The sequence below is a fragment of the Ptychodera flava genome, chromosome 12, assembly GCF_041260155.1.
Source record: "Ptychodera flava strain L36383 chromosome 12, AS_Pfla_20210202, whole genome shotgun sequence".
Classification (NCBI taxonomy): domain Eukaryota; kingdom Metazoa; phylum Hemichordata; class Enteropneusta; family Ptychoderidae; genus Ptychodera; species Ptychodera flava.
In genome coordinates, this window is record NC_091939.1 from 5,405,733 (window position 1) to 5,427,160 (window position 21,428).

The window sequence follows — 21,428 nt, forward strand, 5'->3', positions numbered from 1 at the left end:
TTATTTTTATGAATAAAAACCTTGGGCCACATTCTGCCAATAGCTGAAATTATCTGACAAACATGGATAACGAGATGCGTACAACCTTAATCTTAACGTTGACATGATCAGTATACTATATTACTTCACCAAGTCCAACTTTTAATTGTTGTATTCCCAACCGATTTCGGATAATTAACACGTTTATGTCAATTTAGTCCTTCAGATCGCTCTCAAGACGTATACTATTTGCAGCCGGCCAAGAAAATAACCGCAGATTATTGGTATTCTACGATGCCAGTTGGGAGGAATACACTAATGAAAACTGTGGCAAGACTCTGCGAAAACGCGGGAATTGAAGGATACTATACGAACCACAGTCTACGGGCCACAGCAGCCACTCGCTTATTTGCCGATGGTATGGACGAACAACTAATTGCTGAAAAAACGGGCCATCGGAGTTCTGCCGTTAGATCTTACAAGGTACTAATAAATTACAACATAGTAAATTATAACTCGAGACGTTTATTCATACGATTGATCAAAAAGAAAACTTGGTATCATAAACTTTGTATTAACTGATAAACTTTTGGGTACAAACGGAAAAGTGGTACCGAATGAATGACGGTAGTTGGACTCTATCATGCGATGGCGTTTCTAAAATGTTTATATTTGCTCTGGTTTCAATGCCGTGCATTTGCTGATGTATTGTTCACGTGCATAATCAAAAATCTTAACTTCTTTAATCAGAGTTTTGTATTTGTGTCAAGCATCGAACTGCAGTTCGAGGTGCGCAAAGTTTTGCAAGGAAGGCCACCAAAAATGGCGAAGTTGGCAGATTGCCGGCCGGGAAAGCAGTCGATCAGAGAGGAGTGTGACGAAGAATTGAAGTGCCAGGTGGAAGAATGTTCGAATGTTGAAAACCATAAAGTAAACAAGAGCAGCGTCCGTTACGTTCATATTGAGGCTGATCTTCCAGAGGGAGCAAACATATCTTTGAAATTATATAAAAAGTAACGTCGTAATGTAGACATTCAATTAAATAATGGTGTATTAAAGTCCCTTCTGCTGTCATTTGTTGTTGGGTGTTTTTGTAGTGTTTCTGTTGTGTCGGTCACTGTGTGGTAACGGCCACCTGTTGTCAAGTTTGCTCTCGTTTGATTTCGATATTCGATATTGCACCGGTGCAGTGCAATATCTAGATATTGCACCGGTGCAGTGCAATATCTAGATATTGCACCGGTGCAGTGCAATATCTAGATATTGCACCGGTGCAGTGCAATATCTAGATATTGCACCGGTGCAGTGCAATATCTAGATATTGCACCGGTGCAGTGCAATATCTAGATATTGCACCGGTGCAGTGCAATATCTAGATATTGCACTGTACCGGTACAAAATTGAGAACAGGTCGATGTTTATCTCGCAGAGAACTACACGACGAAACAAAGACAATGGCCAAGAGCAGTGTTGTAAGAAAAGTCCTTAAATCATACCATTGACTTAATCTCACCTTAGATTAGACATTCAAAAGAGTTTAAGTGTATCCGGTCCGTGGAAACTGTCTTTCGATTTCACAGCCAGAGATATTAAGTGCGGTGATTGTTTTACTTATTTATCCTAGACCTTAAAGTACAGAAGAATATACAACTTACAATCTATGCCGTGTAAAAATACCATAAACAGTTCGCTGCCGAATTGCAATCCATTACTGTCTGCTCGATATGTGTGTCCGTCTGTCTGTCTTGTCTCTCCGTCCGTCTGTCTATTTGTCTGTATGTCGACGTGTATGACTGTCCGATTGTATGTGTCTGTCTGTCTCTTTCTCTATCTCTGTTTGTCTGTCCCTGTCACTGTCTCTCCCCATGACTCCCCTCGGTAGTTTGTCAAAGGACAGGCTTCGTCAAAGATGAACAATATGCTCTGATTGGTTCCTGAAATCACAGACCCTAAAGGCACGGCACTCCGACAGTGATATAATGCTTACATCAAACAAAAGGAGTCACAAACAATGGGTCATATAAAATGTAATAAATATAACGGGACGTGTGTGTACATGTCAGGGTTTGTAAAAGAGAAATGAATTTAGCGGTGGCATCTTTGTTTTCTTCAATAAAGTATTCACTGTTTCAAAAATATAACGCACAGCAAAAAGTTACACAACACAAAAAAAATGTGTGGCGCAACAAAGTCCAGTGTCCGTCTAGGTTTTATTAAGTTTTATCCATTAGTAAAATACTTTATGGACGTTGCATCTACTGACTAGCCTATTAATGTCATGAAATCTGGGACTTTTGGATGTGACTTTTATTGTACGTCACATGGCCAACACTTGTTGTTTTACAATTGTTTGCAGAAGGAGGAAATGAGAAGAAAATCAAATCCACTAAAAACTTGTACCTGTGCTGCGATATCTTTGTGACAAAATTTTCCCTGTAATCGACAGACAAACTGCAGTAAATTAAATTCCTAAAACCAATTTTGTTAATTTTATTGCTGTTCCTTATCTTTGGCGGTTCGCCGAAGGAACTGGACAATTGAATTGCTACTTGAATATATTAATATCCACTAACTGCTCCTAACTCGTATGTTTATAATTCATCATTCAATTTACATGCGGACCATTCCGACGACTGCACTATTCGTTGTACGACTTCGATCTCCAATTTTGTTTAATATTTTAGATTTAATTTTCTTTCAGTTATCACGCAACAAACACAGGGATATCACTGACTACGCTAAAAAACCGCGATGTAATTGTTATGCACGACCAGCTACCTTTTCTCTGTTATCCCACAATGCATTGCTGTGGTTGCTTCAAACACCGTATATACACTCTCCAAACAACAAAAACATACTGATTCTATGTTGCACAACGGATTGTTATACAAGAATGACATAAACTTGAAATGCTGAAATATGCCTCGTGTATTTTATATCCATCGACGACGAAATATAGGTCAGGGTGTAATATGCCATAGTGTTCCATGAGTAACGTACCCTACGCATAATCGACAGCGATAAAGGTCTATGAGTAGTATGACCTAGCGCGCACTGTATCATAAGCTTAGAACCGCCTAAAATGAACTATAGACCACATACTGTGGAGGTACCTCCATGCACATAACACTATCATGTAGATCCTGTGAACTGAGGAATGGATGTGAACAGATCTTTTGGTCATATTTGTAATAATAGGGTCTCCTCGGCTCAGTAACACAACCATCACATCAGATGAGTTGCTGACCACGGTGATGTGCAGCGTGTCGGAATTTTTAAGTTCATTGGTTGAATCACGGTCCTTTTATCAGGACTGGACATCGTCGACACTTATGAACCATTTCAAGACAGCCATAAGCAGCAACCTTACGAGCTGCCTAGGGGGAAGATGTGACAATAGACCATAATTTCTATCGTGTCACCTTTCGTGCGACTTGCATGAAAGCGTAGCATCTGCGCATGTGTGGGAGTGAGCATGATAGGTAAATTTCTACTTTGCTATACCTCCACGTCATCGCGATGGCACGGTTACATTGCGTTCAAAAGCAGTGTTATTCGCAGGCTTGTACCAAGGCTAAACCTTTCAAGCTCGTATTTGGAAGCTTCGACTTCAAATTGATCAAAGATACAAAACAACCTCCTATAACCCTGAAATATTTCATGTAAAAAACTTTGACGAATATCTAGTGATGGATTAGTTGTATTTGTCATCCAAACTACTTCTGCTCGTACAATAGGCGGAAGATACTTGTGTCGTGTTACGTATTCTCTAGGGGGGCATCTTCTATTCAAAAGTAGCATTGTTAATAAAAGTGACCTTTCCCATCCATCGGACTATCATTGTCTCCTTTGTTTTGTGACTTTTTGAAAGAAAAGAGTCACCTATAGCACGTCTCTGCCTGAGTGATCAGTCTTGCGGATAGCTAAGATGGCTGCCACTGCTGCGCGGTGGCTTGGATTTACATTCACAATTTTGTGTCTTTTCACCACCACCGTTAGGCCCCAGGGGGCTCCATCGTGGTCCTGCGACACTCTGCTGCCGGATGGTGGGTCTCCGCAGACAAGTACCAGTCCGTTCAGCCTGGAGGTGTCCGTTAATACGCAGGTGTCCCAAAGCATTGTTTCAGGTAGGAGTTCTTATGGCAAGCATTCGTTCCATTAGTGTGCCTTTGTAATGCATGCATCGGAGTCGTCGAAAAGGAAGAAAGCACTGCATCGTTTAAACCACGGTTCCGTTTGAACCAGCCCTTAAGAATAATTTAACACCGACTTTATGATTTTATTTCTCACACTTTACGAAAGGAACACTGAGGGAGATACTTTCTGACCACGCATTATACACTAGATAAACGGTTTGTTGTTTACAGTGCATTTATATGTATACATCAGCAAACATTTTCAATGTTCTAATTGGCATAAATAGATGGGACCGTGACTGCAGTAATTCTTGACAGCGTAAAGTATGACTTCACATTATTTAAAGATGGGTTCAATCATTTCATGAACATCACCATTATAGGAAAATCTACCGATATAAATGAAAATACCTGCCAAGGATTGAAAACAAACCGACTCAACAGGTGCGCAGTGAACCGTGACGATGACCGTTTGTGAACCCAGAAGTGACCGTACACGAACAAACACCTTAAAGGTGACATAGTAGAAGTTGACTTGCCAAACAAACTACTATGGTTTGTGTCGTGACACTGAAAGCCACGGCAAAGGAAAACATTGTTTGCATTCTCTGACAAGAGTCGTTTAAACTGGTCGGAGTTGGTGGAGTCGAGTCAAAACAATTCTGTGCTGCCATGCCATTCATCGTTAACCATCGGACTTGCTAAAGATTATCACAGACCATGGGCTAATCCTCACAGTTGCAAAACGTAAAGTCATGATTTTAAGTTTGTCGGGGAGGGGGGGGGGTTGTGGACAAGTTTGATAAAAATCGAGGAGCACTCATCATCTTTCCATTAATCATTTTTAATGTCCCTACAGTCTCTGTGCTTGAACATTTGAAACCGTCGACAACTGTACGCGTGCATGGGTGTGGCACATGTGATAATCACCTGATATCGCTAATACTGTACTTGGTAGCGATAGCTCCAAACAGAGAACGTTTTTGACAAAATTATTTTATTGATTTGATATTATAGACAGGTCTGAGCCATAGAGTTTCTATCCAATCCACTCTCTCGATTTTTGCGCCAACTTTCATCGAAATAAGTTCAGTAGTGACACTCTGAAAGCATATTTCTCGCTCTGACAAACACTGTACTGACGGGGTTACGTAATGCATCGCGCAGCTTATGCATTGACTTGCGCGAGAATCAACATGAAAATCGAAAGTCTGCATTCCAAGGTGCGTGAATACAGCGTCGCAAATAGCTGTGATCCTACCCCGGGGTTATAGTTGATTGTCAACCGGTAACAATTCGTATAGCTGAAAGGATGCAAGGACAGCCAACTTTGTCTCCAGTCAATATGTTTTCTTAGACGAGACATCGTTACGAAACGTTTACAAATAGCCCCTACATCTTGTATGCGTTAATACCCGCAGAACAATATTAAGTCCTTTCCTTGTCGTAGCCCATTGAAAGTTGGGAGTGGTTGTCCTATGAAGCAAGTCTTTTAAAAGACAAACAAAACATCACAAATAAATGCGAAAGTGTCCGTCACTTCAGTCTGATTTAACAATTTAATATACCGTTATCACAGAATGTACAGCAAACGATTTCGATGCGATCTGTAAATGTTTTAACTTTTCCCCATTCAAATTGTCAGACAGTTAATATCAATTATTGCAAACACATACCGAGTGTTATTACACCTCTCGTATGATTCAATTAACGTGATTGGCTCAGACTTAGTCACGTGGCACATTGAAAAACAAATGTCATAACATACGTATGCCCGGTGCGGTGTTATGTGATCTTGTCCACTGCGAACGTACCTGAGTCAAGATCTTTTCTGTGCTTAACGAAATTTCGTGCACTGTGGTATCTTAGAAAAGCACGCGTACGATCCCTGGGCATACGAGTCTACACGTAACTTGTGTTGAATATTATTAGGCGACATGAAAGTGATTAAAGTGTGAGTACGTACGACTAGCTACAAACAATGCTATGTCCGTTCTCAGAAATTATTCGAAATTAACTAGGAATAGCGATCGGCACATGGAGCCGTTCTCAGCGGTGATTCTATGTTTATGACTTTATGTTCTGCAGTGACTACGATTTCTTCCCATTGGTTTCTACACAGAACTATTGTCCGGTGTGATAAAATCTACACCTGGATGTTGTTAGCGCAAATCCAGTAACGTGAAAGAAACGTGCTATATTCGCGATATAGCACAGTTGGCACTCGCACGAGCTCGTCAGCAAGAGCAAAAATCCAATTTTTACGTTCCATACTAGAATTTCAATATACAGTTATGATATAATAGCAATAAAATCACACCCAGCGACGTTATACAACTTTGTCTTGATCAGTGAACTTCATATATGCACTCGCTATCGCCCGTACATATATGGCGTGAAGTGGTCAAAATATAGTGGTATACCATCGCTGGGTGTGCTTTATTGCTTGTAAATAGTATATGACAGCTCGACCAAGATCATGGTTTGAGTCTGTAGTCTGTCTGGTACTCATTAAGCTCTAGATAATATTGATGATATCTTTGCCTCCTAATCGGGTATCATCAATATTATATATTATAGCCCAAACATGGGACTATGTGCCCGAGGGCAGGTGACCATTTGCCCGACGTAAGGAGGGCAAATGGTCTCCTGCCCCGAGGGAACATAGTCCCATGTTTGGGCTATAATGTTTTCATTACATGCCTCTCTTACACATTTTTCGCTCAAAATATTTAGATTTATTGGCAAATGATAATCCAATGCTTTATTTCCATCTTAAACAAAAATCCGTTAACAATGGGATGATTTTCATAATCGAATGGCGCAATGATATATGTAAACTACTGTTATGCGGTTTATCAATTTTTTCTGCAAAATTTTCCAAAAGCGGATTACTTGTGCAAAACATGAAATTTCGACATTTTTACATAAAAAAGTTGTTAAGTTGAAAATAGTTCCGGTTCACTTTCAGTCCAGTGACGACTATGCGGCCCGCGACGTCATCGACGAGTTACCATTGAATCCTATGGAGCGCGCGAAGTTCGATATACGAGGCATTTAATAATACGAGGCATGTAATAATACCATCACGAGACCATCCATTTGGCGGGCAACAAATTGTGATCTTGTTCTTGCTATATCATTGCTATTATTTAGTTGTTTGTAAGTATACTTATAATATATATATGCTTATAATATTATATATATATATAATATATATATATATATATATATATATATATATATATATATATATATATATATATGCACAATTTTGGTACATACACGTACTGTTGTATTATACACGTACACACAAATACTCTTAGAAGGAATAAATGATCAAATCATGTACACATGATACTGAGTAAAAATTGCAGTGTAAATTACCACTTTATATTTGTTTAAAATCACTTTAAAAGTTTGCCACCGAGGAAAAGAGGTATGATAGCGTTAATAGTGTTCATACAATGTATGAAGTGGATAAAACTGAAATACAACAACTATATATGCTATAGTTAAACAATGACACGGTGCGGTCTTGTTCGTCGTAACAAAATCATGGTATCTCTGTAGACTCAACATTCGGGCCCCCTCACATGCGACAGTGAATTAAAAAGTCTACAAATCGCGAGGAGTTTCATGGAGGGGTCTGTGTGCGCCTGCGTTATCATGCAGAGAGGGCAAACATAACTTGCGCGCAGTGAGCTATAGTAAATGTACCAAGGCACACCTAACCAAATTTGGGATTGTCTCCTGTTCTGACTCTCCCTACCAGAAGATAGAACGACCCCTCCCCACCCCCTCCCCACTTCCGACACGGAGACAACTTTTGACAGAATAGCTCTGTGCATTTTAAGAGAGGGTGGGCGTTGGTTGGCAGCTAAGGGTCGGCCAGGAGAAGCGCGTGGATCAGAAAGTCTCATTGTACCCATGAGAATATAAAATATCCTCGTAAAACAGTCCTTCGGTAACATTTGAAGTAATTGTGTTTATTTGCCATAGAAATAACTGAAAGTATTTGAATTGAAGGCTAAATTACAACGCAGCCTTTTGATGTACATTTGTATATGTACTGTGTGTGAAACGACCCTTTATAAAAAGTCCATCTCGCTTGTACCTCCATGGCTTAGTATCTTAGTGAGGATTTGGGTTTATATGTGCTAAAGGACATATTGCAGAAGGTATATACATTCAGGGAGCAGTCCCCCATGGCCCAAGAAGTCTGTAGTTCTCTTTTTAGCGAGTCTCTTCATGTGAGTTCGTTTTTTCCAAGAAGGCCGCAAGCAGCACTGTATACTACAGAAAGCAAATGCGACATCTAAATATAGAAATGGTAGACTTTTTCCATGTTTGCACGACGAACAACTTTCACGACTTATATAGCGAGTACGTGACAGGCTTCCCTTTGTCAAGTTGAATTCGTATAGCTTTGCCGGCGGCCGGGCTTTGTCGAGTTAAGTGACTATAAGTTTCAATTGGGGTGAAGAAACAGTTATCTTACGTAACAAATTCGATATAAAACCTTATTTACACGCATGTACCGGCGAAAAGAAATCGTGTGCGAAAGCCGTTGTTATAAAGTTTCAAAGCCCGGGGACAATTATATGAATCTTTGGCATTGTCTTCACTGAGTATAGGTCGTGTGTGAACTGGGCGGTGCCTTCATGAAAAACACGTCTCAACACAGCGTTAGGAGTACTAGAAAATTCATCTGTCCCATTTCAAAATGGCGTTAAGATACGTCAAGGTAGTATGCGCCTCGAAAGTGAAAGACTTAAACTTTTGCCCAAACTTTCCTCAATGAAACTTCAACCATTCTCTTACCAAATCAACATAAAAAATCGGAGGTCACCGTGAAAAGTTTGGAACTAGCGAAACAAATTGCCCAACGCTTTGCGATATTTTAACTTCAAAATGGCCACCATTCGTGTGTTAAGTTTACTAGTACGGGGGGAATAGAATTTTATATTTTCGAAAAACTAAGCCTGTGAAAGTGCTTTTTTCTCCAAGAGCTTTAAAATGAGCCCAAACAAGTGTTAGACCAGGAAAGAATTGTAGAAATTTGGGAGTCGCATTTGAGAGGCGTGTTCTACCTTAATAATGACGACTTACTGTTTGTAGCGAAAATTTGTCCTACAATTTTATATTATTCAGTGTATAATTATCAGATGATGCTTCCGGTTATCCAGCTAATCAAGTTTGTGCCCCAACCCTTAATATTCGTTTTTTTTTTTTTGCATTCAAAACAATTCGCCATTCTGTCAAAGTTTTGTAATATTTTAAGGGGTATCACAGCAACAGAAAGGGTAAAAGCTTTCTCAACGGACCTTCGTTTTACCCTCACACTTCATATCCCAATATAAAAGTATTTTCTGTTACTCATGGAAACACCTAACAGGTTGGACATTCCAAATGACACCATCTCCATGACACAACTTTTATTTTATCTTCGCAGTAACCGTCCGTGGCGGTGACTTCGCCGGAGTGATTTTGCAAGCCAGGGCTGTTGGCACCAATGTCGATGACGCACCTCCAGTTGGCACGTGGCTGCAACCACTTCCTGATGGCACGAGGTTGGCGGACTGTACCAACGCCGGCGACACCGTAACCCACTCATCACTGACAGTCACAAAACCATCGGGAGCGCAATTTGTATGGCTGGCACCATCAACGCTTTCCGCAGTGCAATTTACGTAAGAAACCAAATAACTTTCAGAATTTTACAAGTCTTCAAAGAAAGAAAGAAAGGCACAAGTGCCTCGTGAATTCGGACTATTTCTTACCCGAAAAGATGTTATCCGGCGATGTTGAATAGTTCTTTTACAGGTTCTATTGTGCTTGGGTATACAAACATTACTTATAGAACTTTTTAGCCGCAGAGTACACGTAACTCATAGAACACTATGGCAGGGTTGCACCCTACCTATATTTTCGTCGCCGATGGATACAAAATATGTACGAGGCAATTCCTACGCTGCAAATTTGTGTATAGCAATCTCTTGTGCAACACGAAATCAGTATGTTTTTGTTGTTTTGAGTGTGTATACGGTGTTTGATACAGCCACAGCAATGCATTGTGGGATAACCGGGTAAAGGTCTATTGTGTTGCACAGTTGACTTCTGCATTTGTTCCTCATTTTCGTGTTAAATTCTACGGCATGTTATATAATGTACCTAGACATTTTTCTCTGCAGAACTTGTCGTGCTTCTAGTGGCCGTCGCCACTGAACGGACAAAAGGGTCGCTGTACGTTCCAACATTGGTCTGACTCTTAAATCTCCTGGTTGATGTCAGGACTTACTTTGTTTGTTTCTCCTTTCGAGTCACGTAATGTTTTTGTTTAGTTTAAGGCTTTGTGTCTTAGCCACTATTCTGAAGAGGAAAACACCGAGAGTTTGTGTCTGATGTTAGCAAGCATCTCATGACGACATTATACTTTTATCACGAAGTTAATATAATTTTCCATTAAAATAAGTTAAACTCACACTTATATAAAGGAAGTGTTTTACACCGGGTTGAAAAGTAAGTTTTCTGTTGAAAGTCTTGTATCATACTGAAAAAGTTAGGAAATAGCATATCACGGAATATTTTCGTCTGCACTCTGGTGTTCGTTTTGTCTTTCAGGGCCACTATCTCGCAGGCCAATGGAGATTACTGGACAGGGATAGTATCTGACACAGTGTCGTACGGCGATGGTGGTAAGTACTCACTACACTGCTCTATTATAACAGGTTTTTTTCTGACATAATTGTTATTCTCTGTGGGTCTCTAGATCTGCTAATGCTGTTGCTCTTGTCAAAGTTAACTTACTAGGTATAATGTTTATAGTATCTGACTGATATGTGTTGAGAGATACTGGCTCTCAATTCAACTAAACATTAATGATAACTCTAAACTATTCACAACACAGACCATGCTCCTCGCAAATTTGGCATTCAGCATTGGAAATTGCGATGTCACGATGATGATTGTAGCCATGAGGGTGATGGTCATCGGTTCCGCACTCTCTGTGGCATTCATGTGTTTTGTTATCGGGCTTGGAATGGCACAGAATGGTTCATTATATGTTTGTAGGGGGGTTATGCTTATTGTACGGGGTGATTACGTCAATGATAATGAGTGAAGTCAGGCGTTGGTAAGCCGTGCAGTCAGTTGCTTTACACTGTCACTCACTGTTTCACCGTGCAAACATTTCAAAACTGCCACGATATAGTTTAACAGTAAGCACTTTCTTGAATTTCACACACAGCTTTACTCGTCGCCTTTTTCTCAATCAGTGATCTAAGTTTGAGGCTTGGTCGTCACGCGCTTGGACAGTTGATCGACACCACAGAAAATTCAGTGACAATTCACGTTGTCATTAAGGAATACTGCCCGCCGCAGGCGGAATACACGAGATTTCGGTTCAATGCGCGACATATAGCACGAGCCCTTAGGCAATTGGTAGATGGAGAGAATAGACCTTTTCCCGGTTATCCCACAATGCATTGCAGTGCTATATATATAATACCATATATATATACACTCAAAACAACGAAAACGTACTGATTTGTGTTGTATAACAGATTGTTATAGAAGAATGACACAAATTTGCAATTCCAAATAATACCCCAAGTATATTCTAACCATCAGCGACGAAAATATAGGTTAGGGTGCTATCTGTCATAGAGTTACCCTGCGTGTCCCGTACAGCTTAAAAGTTCTGTGCGTAACGTACGCTTTGTATACCCTGGCGCGCACTGCATCATGTAACCGGTAAAAGAACTTAGAATTGTAGCCAAAGCGAGTGTATGCCCGCCTGTAAATGAGGTTATTTCGATTATATTATATCAACACTGGTGTTTGTGGAGTTGGGAATTGTTTTCTTCGTTGAACTCTTCGGACGAAAGGAGGTTCAAAGTTTGGGCGATCGTTATCGAACAGAAATTCGGCACCTGGGATGCAGCATATTTTACAGATACGTAGCATGCACGCTTGGCTTAGGCAGTGGAAGCGACGCGGATGACAAAAGTGACGCACGTTGTTTTTGATGAAGCGCAAGCCAAATGTTCTTATGCGCTGACACCACCTTCGTAAGAATCGCTATGTATTTAATCATTTTAATTGTTTCAATGTCGATTTTTTTTCCTGTCGTGTAAACGCTGAATGTCTGTACAGTACGTTTCTGTGCTGGCTGAAGAACCCGTTTTAGCACTTGTAAACTATGGTAAAACAGTATTTTACCACGGCGTCCTATGAGAACTACGCATTGGCGTGACTGATGTCATATACGCTATTATAAGTGCGACCTATACTGTCTTCGGGCTAATACGTAATTAATCCGTATTACGATGAGAGTTGAAGCCCCTTCCCAAATTAAATAGCCAATTGAAATAACTTATTTATTTCAAAGGTTTTCAACAAAAATATTAAGGATCTGTTCTGTGGATAAGTGCCCAAAGTTTTTCTTGGAAGCTGACCTCAATGCATTTGGCATGTAAGACGAAGAGCCTACTGACTACACGGGATCACCGTCGACATTGTTTAATATCAAATATATTTATCTTATATATATATATATATATATATATATATATATATATATATATATATATATATATATATATATATATATATAGATATGCATACCGTATACAGATATGCATACCGGACCAATTGTCGTCTGATTGCGTGCATTGTTAACAGGCATCTCCCCACACAATAACGGGTCTGTCAACGTTCCGCTGTTTACAGTGTGTTAAAACATTCCATTCACTTCGCCCCAGTCATAGTTTTGTAATTTAGTTTCGGCTAGACTGAAGTATCCAAAGGTAGGACAAAATTGAATACCATTAATACGTAACGGTTCAACCCCCTGCTCGCTGGCGGCTAAAAGTCCTTGTATAAGGCCAATCGTTTTTTCAGAAAGCTATAAAAGTTACCCATATGATGTATAAGGGCGAGGCAATTATCGATGGGAAAAATCTCCGTTCGTGCGTATAGAATTGAAACAGGTATGAATGAGACTAATACTACTATATTCTGATAATTTACACTTATTTCGGATAATACCAGTACCTTTTTTGATAACGCCAATCAGCTTTTCTGTAGCATTAGCATTACCATAATATCGTTTGGCGCACGGTACTTAACATTGGAATAATAATCCCTGATTGCCCGCTGTTACAAGCCCTTAATTTGATTGCTATAAAACAATTAATGAGAATGTAACAGGTTTCTCGCATTAGCCTTTTACGTTCACAACGGCAAGTTCCGGGTAATAGATGTCAGGGCTGTGTGCTCATGGTTCTGCCTCTGAGTTCAGTGACGGTGACGCATAACAAAGGGTGGGAGCCGTATGCTAATCAGCTTGTTATAAAAGTGAGCGTGTTTCACATGCAAAATAGCCTTCTTAAATATAGGTTTCGCCCTGTTGTCTCCGGGTGTGGACATCGTCTGCCTCCGATACTAGGCGTTACCCCCCGAAAAGGTGATAATATCAAGGAGTTCCCGTGTTTAGATATTTTTGAAACGTCCGTGTGGACAGTAACCAGCGTTTCGTGTTAAATCATGGCGACCAGTGCGTACAGGATAGGAACGCTTTCACTCCTCGTACTGTTTACAGTTTCCAGCGTCCGGTCGCAAGGTACGTATCTTAAAGCTCCACACACAGGTATACGTTCATTGCGCATTTTAAAATTGCCAGGAATTTACAGAATAGCCCAAGGATTATTGTCACAATTTTTTAATACAGTGACTATATTACACTATAATATTAGCTTCTGTAGCAAAATAGGCACGGATCCTCTCCTCGCGTCGACAGCAATACTGTGTAAAATATACAATGGCATACCGCGCTTAAACCAAAATGGCAGCGCCCATGTTGAATGCATAGGTCGAACACAATTGTGCAAACAACTCTTTCGCTTTTATGCGCTGTTGAAGCCTAACGTTTTTCATTCATACATACGCATTGTATTTTCCTTATTGTATGACTCAACTTGCTTGTGAGTATTGGAGAACAATTATTGGTGTTTTGTGTCGATTTGGACAGTCTAACTTTGCCTTTTGTGAGTACTGCATATCTTAATAGCTGCGACTCTGACAGGTTGGACTCTATGGTTGATGGCTATGATGTCAAATGATGAACATCAAGGATCGTGATGAGCCCCATCAAGACAGCAATCTTTTATTTCACCAAGTCCACGGTTACTCTACCTTGCCAAATCCATTTTTTTTACTTTTTCAAAGTGTAGCCAAATTTTTCTGAGACTCGATTATTTTGTTACGTCACCCGTGAATGATATTCTGAAGACCTAACACAATATCGTGGGAATCTCATCAATCGTTACGCAATGACATTTCTTGTCATTGAATTCGGCTGTAGACATTGTTTGCCTCTTTCATAGACCAGTGCAGCGTGGAATGAAAAGGGATCACTCATTATCTATTCTAAGAGGTAAATTATACTACCTGATTCTTCTTTGTAGACGACGATTTATGATATCCTTAACACCAGCCTACGCAATGAAGGGTCCCTTTCAAATGTGCCATGGAAGAGAGCGTTTGCCTCAAAGAATGTCGATTATCTGCTTAGCAGGCCACTGATAAGTTAGTTGGAATACAGTTTTCATCACAGGTACATATACAGGGATTTCGTCTCGTATTCACCACCATCAAACTCTCTCTCGTGACGTGACGTCAAGAGAGTAATGGTCAAATCGAAAGCATCAGCATCAAAACACTCATCTAATATTCAAAAGTGTTACGGGTTCAAAACAACTGTGGTAACTTTCAACAAACTTTAAGCTGATTAGAGATCATTGGAACATTTTCAGAAGCATGGTGTTCTGATCTTCATGATATTTTACTTCCTGAGGATAGATTCATATGAACGAGTCTCTTTCAACGACGCCACCTCCATCACAGTGATTTTACAGCTGAAACTTAAACGCACTTATTATATCAAAGCGAAGAACGTCGCATTTTTTTGTTGGGGGCAAAAGGTCGAGCAAAGGACGTTAGAGATGACACATCTGATTCCCATCGTCAAGGCATGCTACAGAAGATCTTTCCCATATCTGTCAGTGAAACGGACATGTTTATGCACTAAACTACCAGTATAAAACTGACAGCCTTCGGTATGACACCAGTCAACTTTACGAAAAGTTGGCGTGCAGTTCAAAAAACTCACTCAAAATATCACAGCAGGAAACATAACAAGTATCCATTCATGATATTCAACGACACTAGAACCCTTCAATCAGACCATGACAAGAACAGAAATACGATTCCGTTGCTCGGATCTTTCTGGCAAAGCAGCAGGGGGGCGAGCGATAATGTTAACAAACCCTAGCGGACAATTCCACGGCAATGAACCAGTTTTAAATTTGTTCACTTTGTAATAAGCAAGAACACCTAGGCTGGTGCAGTGTTCAGAGGAATCCGTATATGCAACTTTGAAACACCTTTCGGGGTTTTTTGTCCTGTATCTTGGTCATGTGGTGTCTCGACACATTTTACACAACAGTCTGACAGTGATTTGATTGATTTTTTAAAATATTACTGATCAAGGAGACTGCCTTGCACTTTACAATAGAAACAGTATGTCCGAACTGTTACAGTTATTGCCCTGCAGGAAGTCGTCTCTAGTTGCAAGTCACAACATGTCGCACAACAATAACAACACCATGGTTGTTGTAAATTGGGAATGGCGCTGAATAAAAAGTCTACGAAACAAAGTAATGAAAACAATGCAGACATTTTTGTGGCTTTTGTACGCGATTCAAAAAGTCAAATTTGCGATATTAAAAGCTAGGATACCGGAGACAATATCTTCTCAGTTTGTCTGACCATGGAGGTAGCTGCTACCTCCATGGTCTGACCAAGAAGGGAAATGTGTATTTCGTGAGACTTGTTTTGTTTTGGTTCCGTATATGATACTTCCTCCTCAGAGCTTCCTATTATATCCTGCACAATCCGATGTACATAAATATTCTGGGTCGATACTGACTAATTATCTCTGGACTTGCACACTTGATCAATACTCATCAATACACTTTACATGAATGAATGAATAATTACCAAATTATCACGCTTCGATCATTTGATGGTTTCCCATGCTTATTGAACCTACCTAGGTTGAAAACTTCGTCCGGTTTTCATTAATATAAACGTCCATGCTTTTCGTAATTTCTAATGTAGTAATTAACGCTTTGCTGTCATTCTCAATCTCAAATTCAGAGTTCCTAAGTCTACGACAGGGAAAGGCCCATTTTACGAACCAAGAAAAAGAGCTCGCTTGTTGATGTTTAAGATTTAATAACAATGCCGTTGTAAATGCCAGTCACTCCACTGAAGGTCGTGACGCGGTTGAAGGCCTGTCGGGAGATTGCCAAATCTTGAGAGCAACTGTGGAATTCGTGTTTCCCATTGTACAGATTTTAAAAGCATTGAACACGCTACAGATTTGTTTAAAGCGTATTTCTGCCAGTAAAGAGGATAAATTGATCAGTTGATGACAGGACAATCGTTTATGCCAAACAACAGAATAAAGCAAAAAAAATAAAGCAGGCATAAAGGTCAAGTAATCTATGTCACTGTAACCCTAATATTACCGTCAACTCAAAATTGGACAAAACTCCATTCTTTATTCTCTGGAATCTCAGGAAAAACATTCCATCGATACTTGAGATTCCATGAGGTTATTTTCCGTCTGTCGTTTACCAAGCGTTCTTCTCCAAGATGGCTTCTAGGCTGACAACCACGTGACTTGTTTGACGACAGCCCATACCTGTGCTAATAGCCCAACCCTACCTGTGCTGTCTTTCACCACGTTTGTCTGCATGCCCTTCGAAAGGAGCAGCAAGAAAAAAACCGGATCGAATTACGGAGAGGACTTGTAGTGTTTGACTAATTACATCATGGTAAAACTTGTGTCATAGAAACGCGATACATTATCGTAAAAGCATCATCGATTTCTATCGTCGTGTCAGGAAACCAGCGAGGTCGTGATGCCCGTACGTCGTATGGAAATTGAATTAATTAGAGCGCAATGCGTTGTCACTCATGTAAACAACACTGAGTCGTGTTGGTAATGAAAATTACATTCAAACAGCACCAGTCGATATGGCGACGCCCATTATATAAATAAAACACTCTCGCATGGAACTAGGCTACATATGTTACACTGAATGAGCTGCCTTTGCAAAAGAACTATAGATGTTAGCGATACTAGCGATAATTTTGTCAAACTAGTAGATTGACCCGCTTGAATTTACGATATCGCTAAAGCGTACACAGTCGGCTTTGGAAATCGGTCGTGTAAACGTTAAAGACTGTGGTAATGCGCCGTAACAATAAGCAGGTACAGGTTGGGCGGGAACACAAAAGTGAGGTCAACAATTATACGCCATCTTTAAAAGCTGTATTTGAGCAAGAGGGTTTATGATTCAAGCTGTAAACAGATGCGTATAATGACCCCGTTTGACCCGTGTTGTGGATGTGCGCCTTTACTCTGGTTTAGGCTTGCGTTGGGTCGTTTTCAATTTTTGCTGCCCTCTGTACTATTTTTAGAATGGGGAACGTTTGTGTTCGACCTGACTTTTGTGTACCTTGTAGTGATCAAATGATCCAGCAACAAACAGACAATGAGTGAAGGTCACGTATTTGCACAGAGTACTCTGTCAGACGATGCAGGTGTCTGCTACTATAGTCAGACGTAATCTGTTTTGTTCCCCGGTGTTATTTTGTTTGGGTTTCTCGATTGTTTTTGGGTTCAGAAGAGCAATTATACAAACACGGTTACATAAACATCTTGCAGGCTATAGGTCCCCCACTCTGTCAGTGCCGAATTCTGTATCATTAACTTTGCGTTGACCTCGGGGCATAGACGAAAAAGAGGAACAATGGAAGATTTGCTGTCAACAGACCTATTAATAGTCGCAACGAATTTTAATCGCGATTTCTAATTTTCATGTGAATGCTCCAACGGTTCAAAAAGCTGATTGTCAACTCACCATTCTCATTGAAAGCCTTCGACTGGCCGGCGTAGCTATGGACATGGATAATTAAAGCAGCACCAGATAATTACCATGCAAAACTTGATTTTTGATGTTAACATGTCCAGTTGTGTGCGTGTATATATATATATATATATATATATATATTATATATATATATATATATATATATATAAGAATAAAGATGACGGAAATTGCAGTGCTCGATGCGACAAGCAAGCAGAGCCCTATTTTTAATAAATAAGATGTAATATAATACTTTGTACTGTAACTTGTTATATATATATATATATATATTATATATATATATATATATAACACATTATATGTAACACAACTCTCTTATAGTACAAAGTCATTATATTTCTTACTTTCATGTAAGTTTCATGCATCTCGCAATCAGGTGCATGAATGCACACACACACACACATATATATATATATATATATATATATATATATATATATATATATATATATATATATATATATATATATATATATATATATATATATATATATATATACAATTTTCCGATATACGTGATAGCTTAAAGCCCCTGTAGCTGTAACTCTTCAAATTTGTTGACCTGAAAAATGCTTTCTATTTTCTCTGGTTTTCTTTAAATACTAGAGATTTAAGGGATATAGTCCTTTACCACTGAAAAATTGGACAAGTAAATTTGAATTGTAACCGTTATTTTGATTTCCCGCTATTTTTAAAAATTGGTAATATTACAAATAAAACATAGCATATGGTGTACCAGTGGAAAACATTCAGCTCTATATGCATTATATTGGACTACTCTGTTGTTTCTGTGAATATTCCAATGCACATATGCACTGTGTACTGTGTTTTTGCTTTATCTGCATGAGGGCGCCATTTTATGTTTGGGCAAACATTTATTATTTATCTTGCTCAAAATTGCACATGTAGTCCAAGTGGACAGTTTATTCTACCTGTATAAACACCCCTCAATGAGTATATTCCCATGAACTTGTTATAGTTTGAAGTAAAATCACAAAAAATAATGCTAAAAGATACAGCTATAGGGCCTTTAAATAAAATCGCAGTGTCAGCTGTTAGTGTTCATTGTTATTTTATGATTACGTCACACGATGGTCTGGTTGAATTGACTGACAATTGATGACTAGAACACTTGATCTCGTCGACCTTGTATCTGGCCAGATTTGGTTGTGAGCTTCATTGATACGTGGCATCAGAAAAAGGGAAAACGGAAATCAGCTTTTATTTTCAACCATTTGATTTTAGAACGGAAGCAAAAGGTTTCTTGTCGTTGTTTTGTTGTGGAACTGTGTCGTGTATAATTGAATTGTCGTCACTAGGTGGGCGTTGCACGGTCAACCCATGTCTAAATGGCGGTACGTGTATCGATGCCGGCGATCACACCAAGTGTAATTGTCCGACTGGCTTCACTGGAGCCATCTGTCACATAGGTAGGTTGTCTTAGCAACGTATATGTTTACAGCCATTTAACAGCATGGTTTTGGACGTTTTCACTGAGCCTAGTATACGCAGACTAACAGGTGCTGGTCTGATAAACTGCCACGCAAATAAGTAAAGCAAACTCAATATGGGCCTTTCCAATTTGCTTAATGAGATATTAGGAAAGGTTCCGTACTAAGTCTTGAATGACCTAATGCTTATAATTACATGTATGAACTAACCCTGCTTACGGCATGCAGCTTGCTAATAGTGACGCCGTATTGCTACAGCTAGCACGCTTGCCTGGCATCGTAATGACTTCCCATGCCCTGTTTTCCAACGGTCATTGTCATTGCTTTTCATCGCCTGGTTATTGTGTTGTATGCCGCGTTCTGTGAATGTTTCAATTGAATGACATCAGCTTGTGTCCATCCAATGAGACGAGCTGTGACTAGGCGATAGACGATTGCGTACGCGGGACATCAACGGTATCCATGCATTCATTTCATTGGTGACAGTGGGTCACGCTCTTGAGTGTCTCGTCTGTACATATATTGATGTTCTGTGTCTTTTTTACATGTGATTAAAATATACTTTGTTATAAAAAATGTCACATAAGTTTTGATACCACAAACGAAAATTCTCATTCTAGGTATTTGTACAGGAACCGTTTTAACAAATGAGAATTGAAAGCTATAATGAAATCAAAAATCGAAATCTAATTTTCGTCCGTACGAAGAGTACGTTTTTGAATCAGAGTTGTTTTCAAAATTTTCCTCGGGACTTACTAAATGATATGTATACCATACAGCAAATTTTATAAAAGAAATGACGTGAACAGTATCGCTTTATGAGCTAACTTAACTGGTCACTGAAAATTTGACTTGAAAGGTCACTGAACCTCCGTAATGCATCAGAACATTCATGCTGTCCAGGAGGCAATACCACGGCGTGTATGATGGCTTTCTGACAAAAAACCCTCCAAGTCAGGGTCACTTCTAAACACATATGCTGACCTTTACTGATGCCGTCAATCTGTGCCATTTGTCCGACAGGTTCACCACCTTGCACTCCCAACCCATGTCAAAATGGTGGAGTCTGTACAGCTAGCAGCGCAACGGACTACTCGTGCCAGTGTCCTCTAAATTACGCGGGGTTGAACTGTGAGACGTACACAGGTATGGAACGAATTTTGAATATTTACAAATGCCAAAACAGGTGATTGTTTCAAGAATAGTAGCACATATCTGTATCGCGACAAGTTGTAAGCTTCTGTACGTTTACCAATGAACATCAACAAGTCGACAACCCTGATCGCTACACTTCATGCGACGCTGTTTTGACATGTTTTTCTCCATACAAGTAGCCATCGAAACAGATGGTGCATTCAAAAATTCATAATTATATTAATGTCATTAATGGTGACCTATAAACACAGTTTATCTTTTACAGTTCAAGATACATACACAAGGATATATCCAACTGGTGTCAGTAATATTTAGTCTACCTCTTTCAGGTGCAGCTTCGATATTTTGCGAAGGCGCGACATGTCATAAGGACAAATTTCGTTCAACCGAGACTGTATACTATTGGTCTACTTATGTTGATATGATATGTGTTAGAATGACTTATGTACATACACATACACAGACGCATACCCACCCACCAACCCACCCACTCACCCACATACATACATACATACATACATACATACATACATACATACATACATACATACATACATACATACATACATACATACATACATACATACAAGCATGCATGCATGCATGCATGCATGCATGCATACATGCATGCATACATACATACATACATACATGCATGCATGCATGCATGCATGCATGCA

The 21,428-nt window shown here is 39.6% G+C and overlaps 1 protein-coding gene across 37 annotated transcripts in view; it reads left to right on the top strand.

Moving 5' to 3' along the window:
* Positions 1-3,874: 3,874 nt before the first annotated feature.
* LOC139144781 (fibropellin-1-like) overlaps positions 3,875-21,428 on the top strand; it is a 74,391-nt gene continuing 56,837 nt past the window's right edge. For 15 of the 37 annotated variants that reach the window (XM_070715515.1, XM_070715514.1, XM_070715520.1 and 12 more), the window contains exons 1-5: positions 3,875-4,106; positions 9,571-9,808; positions 10,740-10,813; positions 19,462-19,572; positions 20,617-20,739. In XM_070715515.1, the coding sequence (XP_070571616.1) occupies positions 3,908-4,106; positions 9,571-9,808; positions 10,740-10,813; positions 19,462-19,572; positions 20,617-20,739 (745 nt within the window). In that variant the 5' untranslated portion in view covers positions 3,875-3,907. Of the gene's footprint in view, positions 4,107-9,570; positions 9,809-10,739; positions 10,814-13,491; positions 13,741-19,461; positions 19,573-20,616; positions 20,740-21,428 lie in introns of those variants that run through there. The other 22 variants (XM_070715550.1, XM_070715552.1, XM_070715529.1 and 19 more) reach the window with 5 other exon arrangements.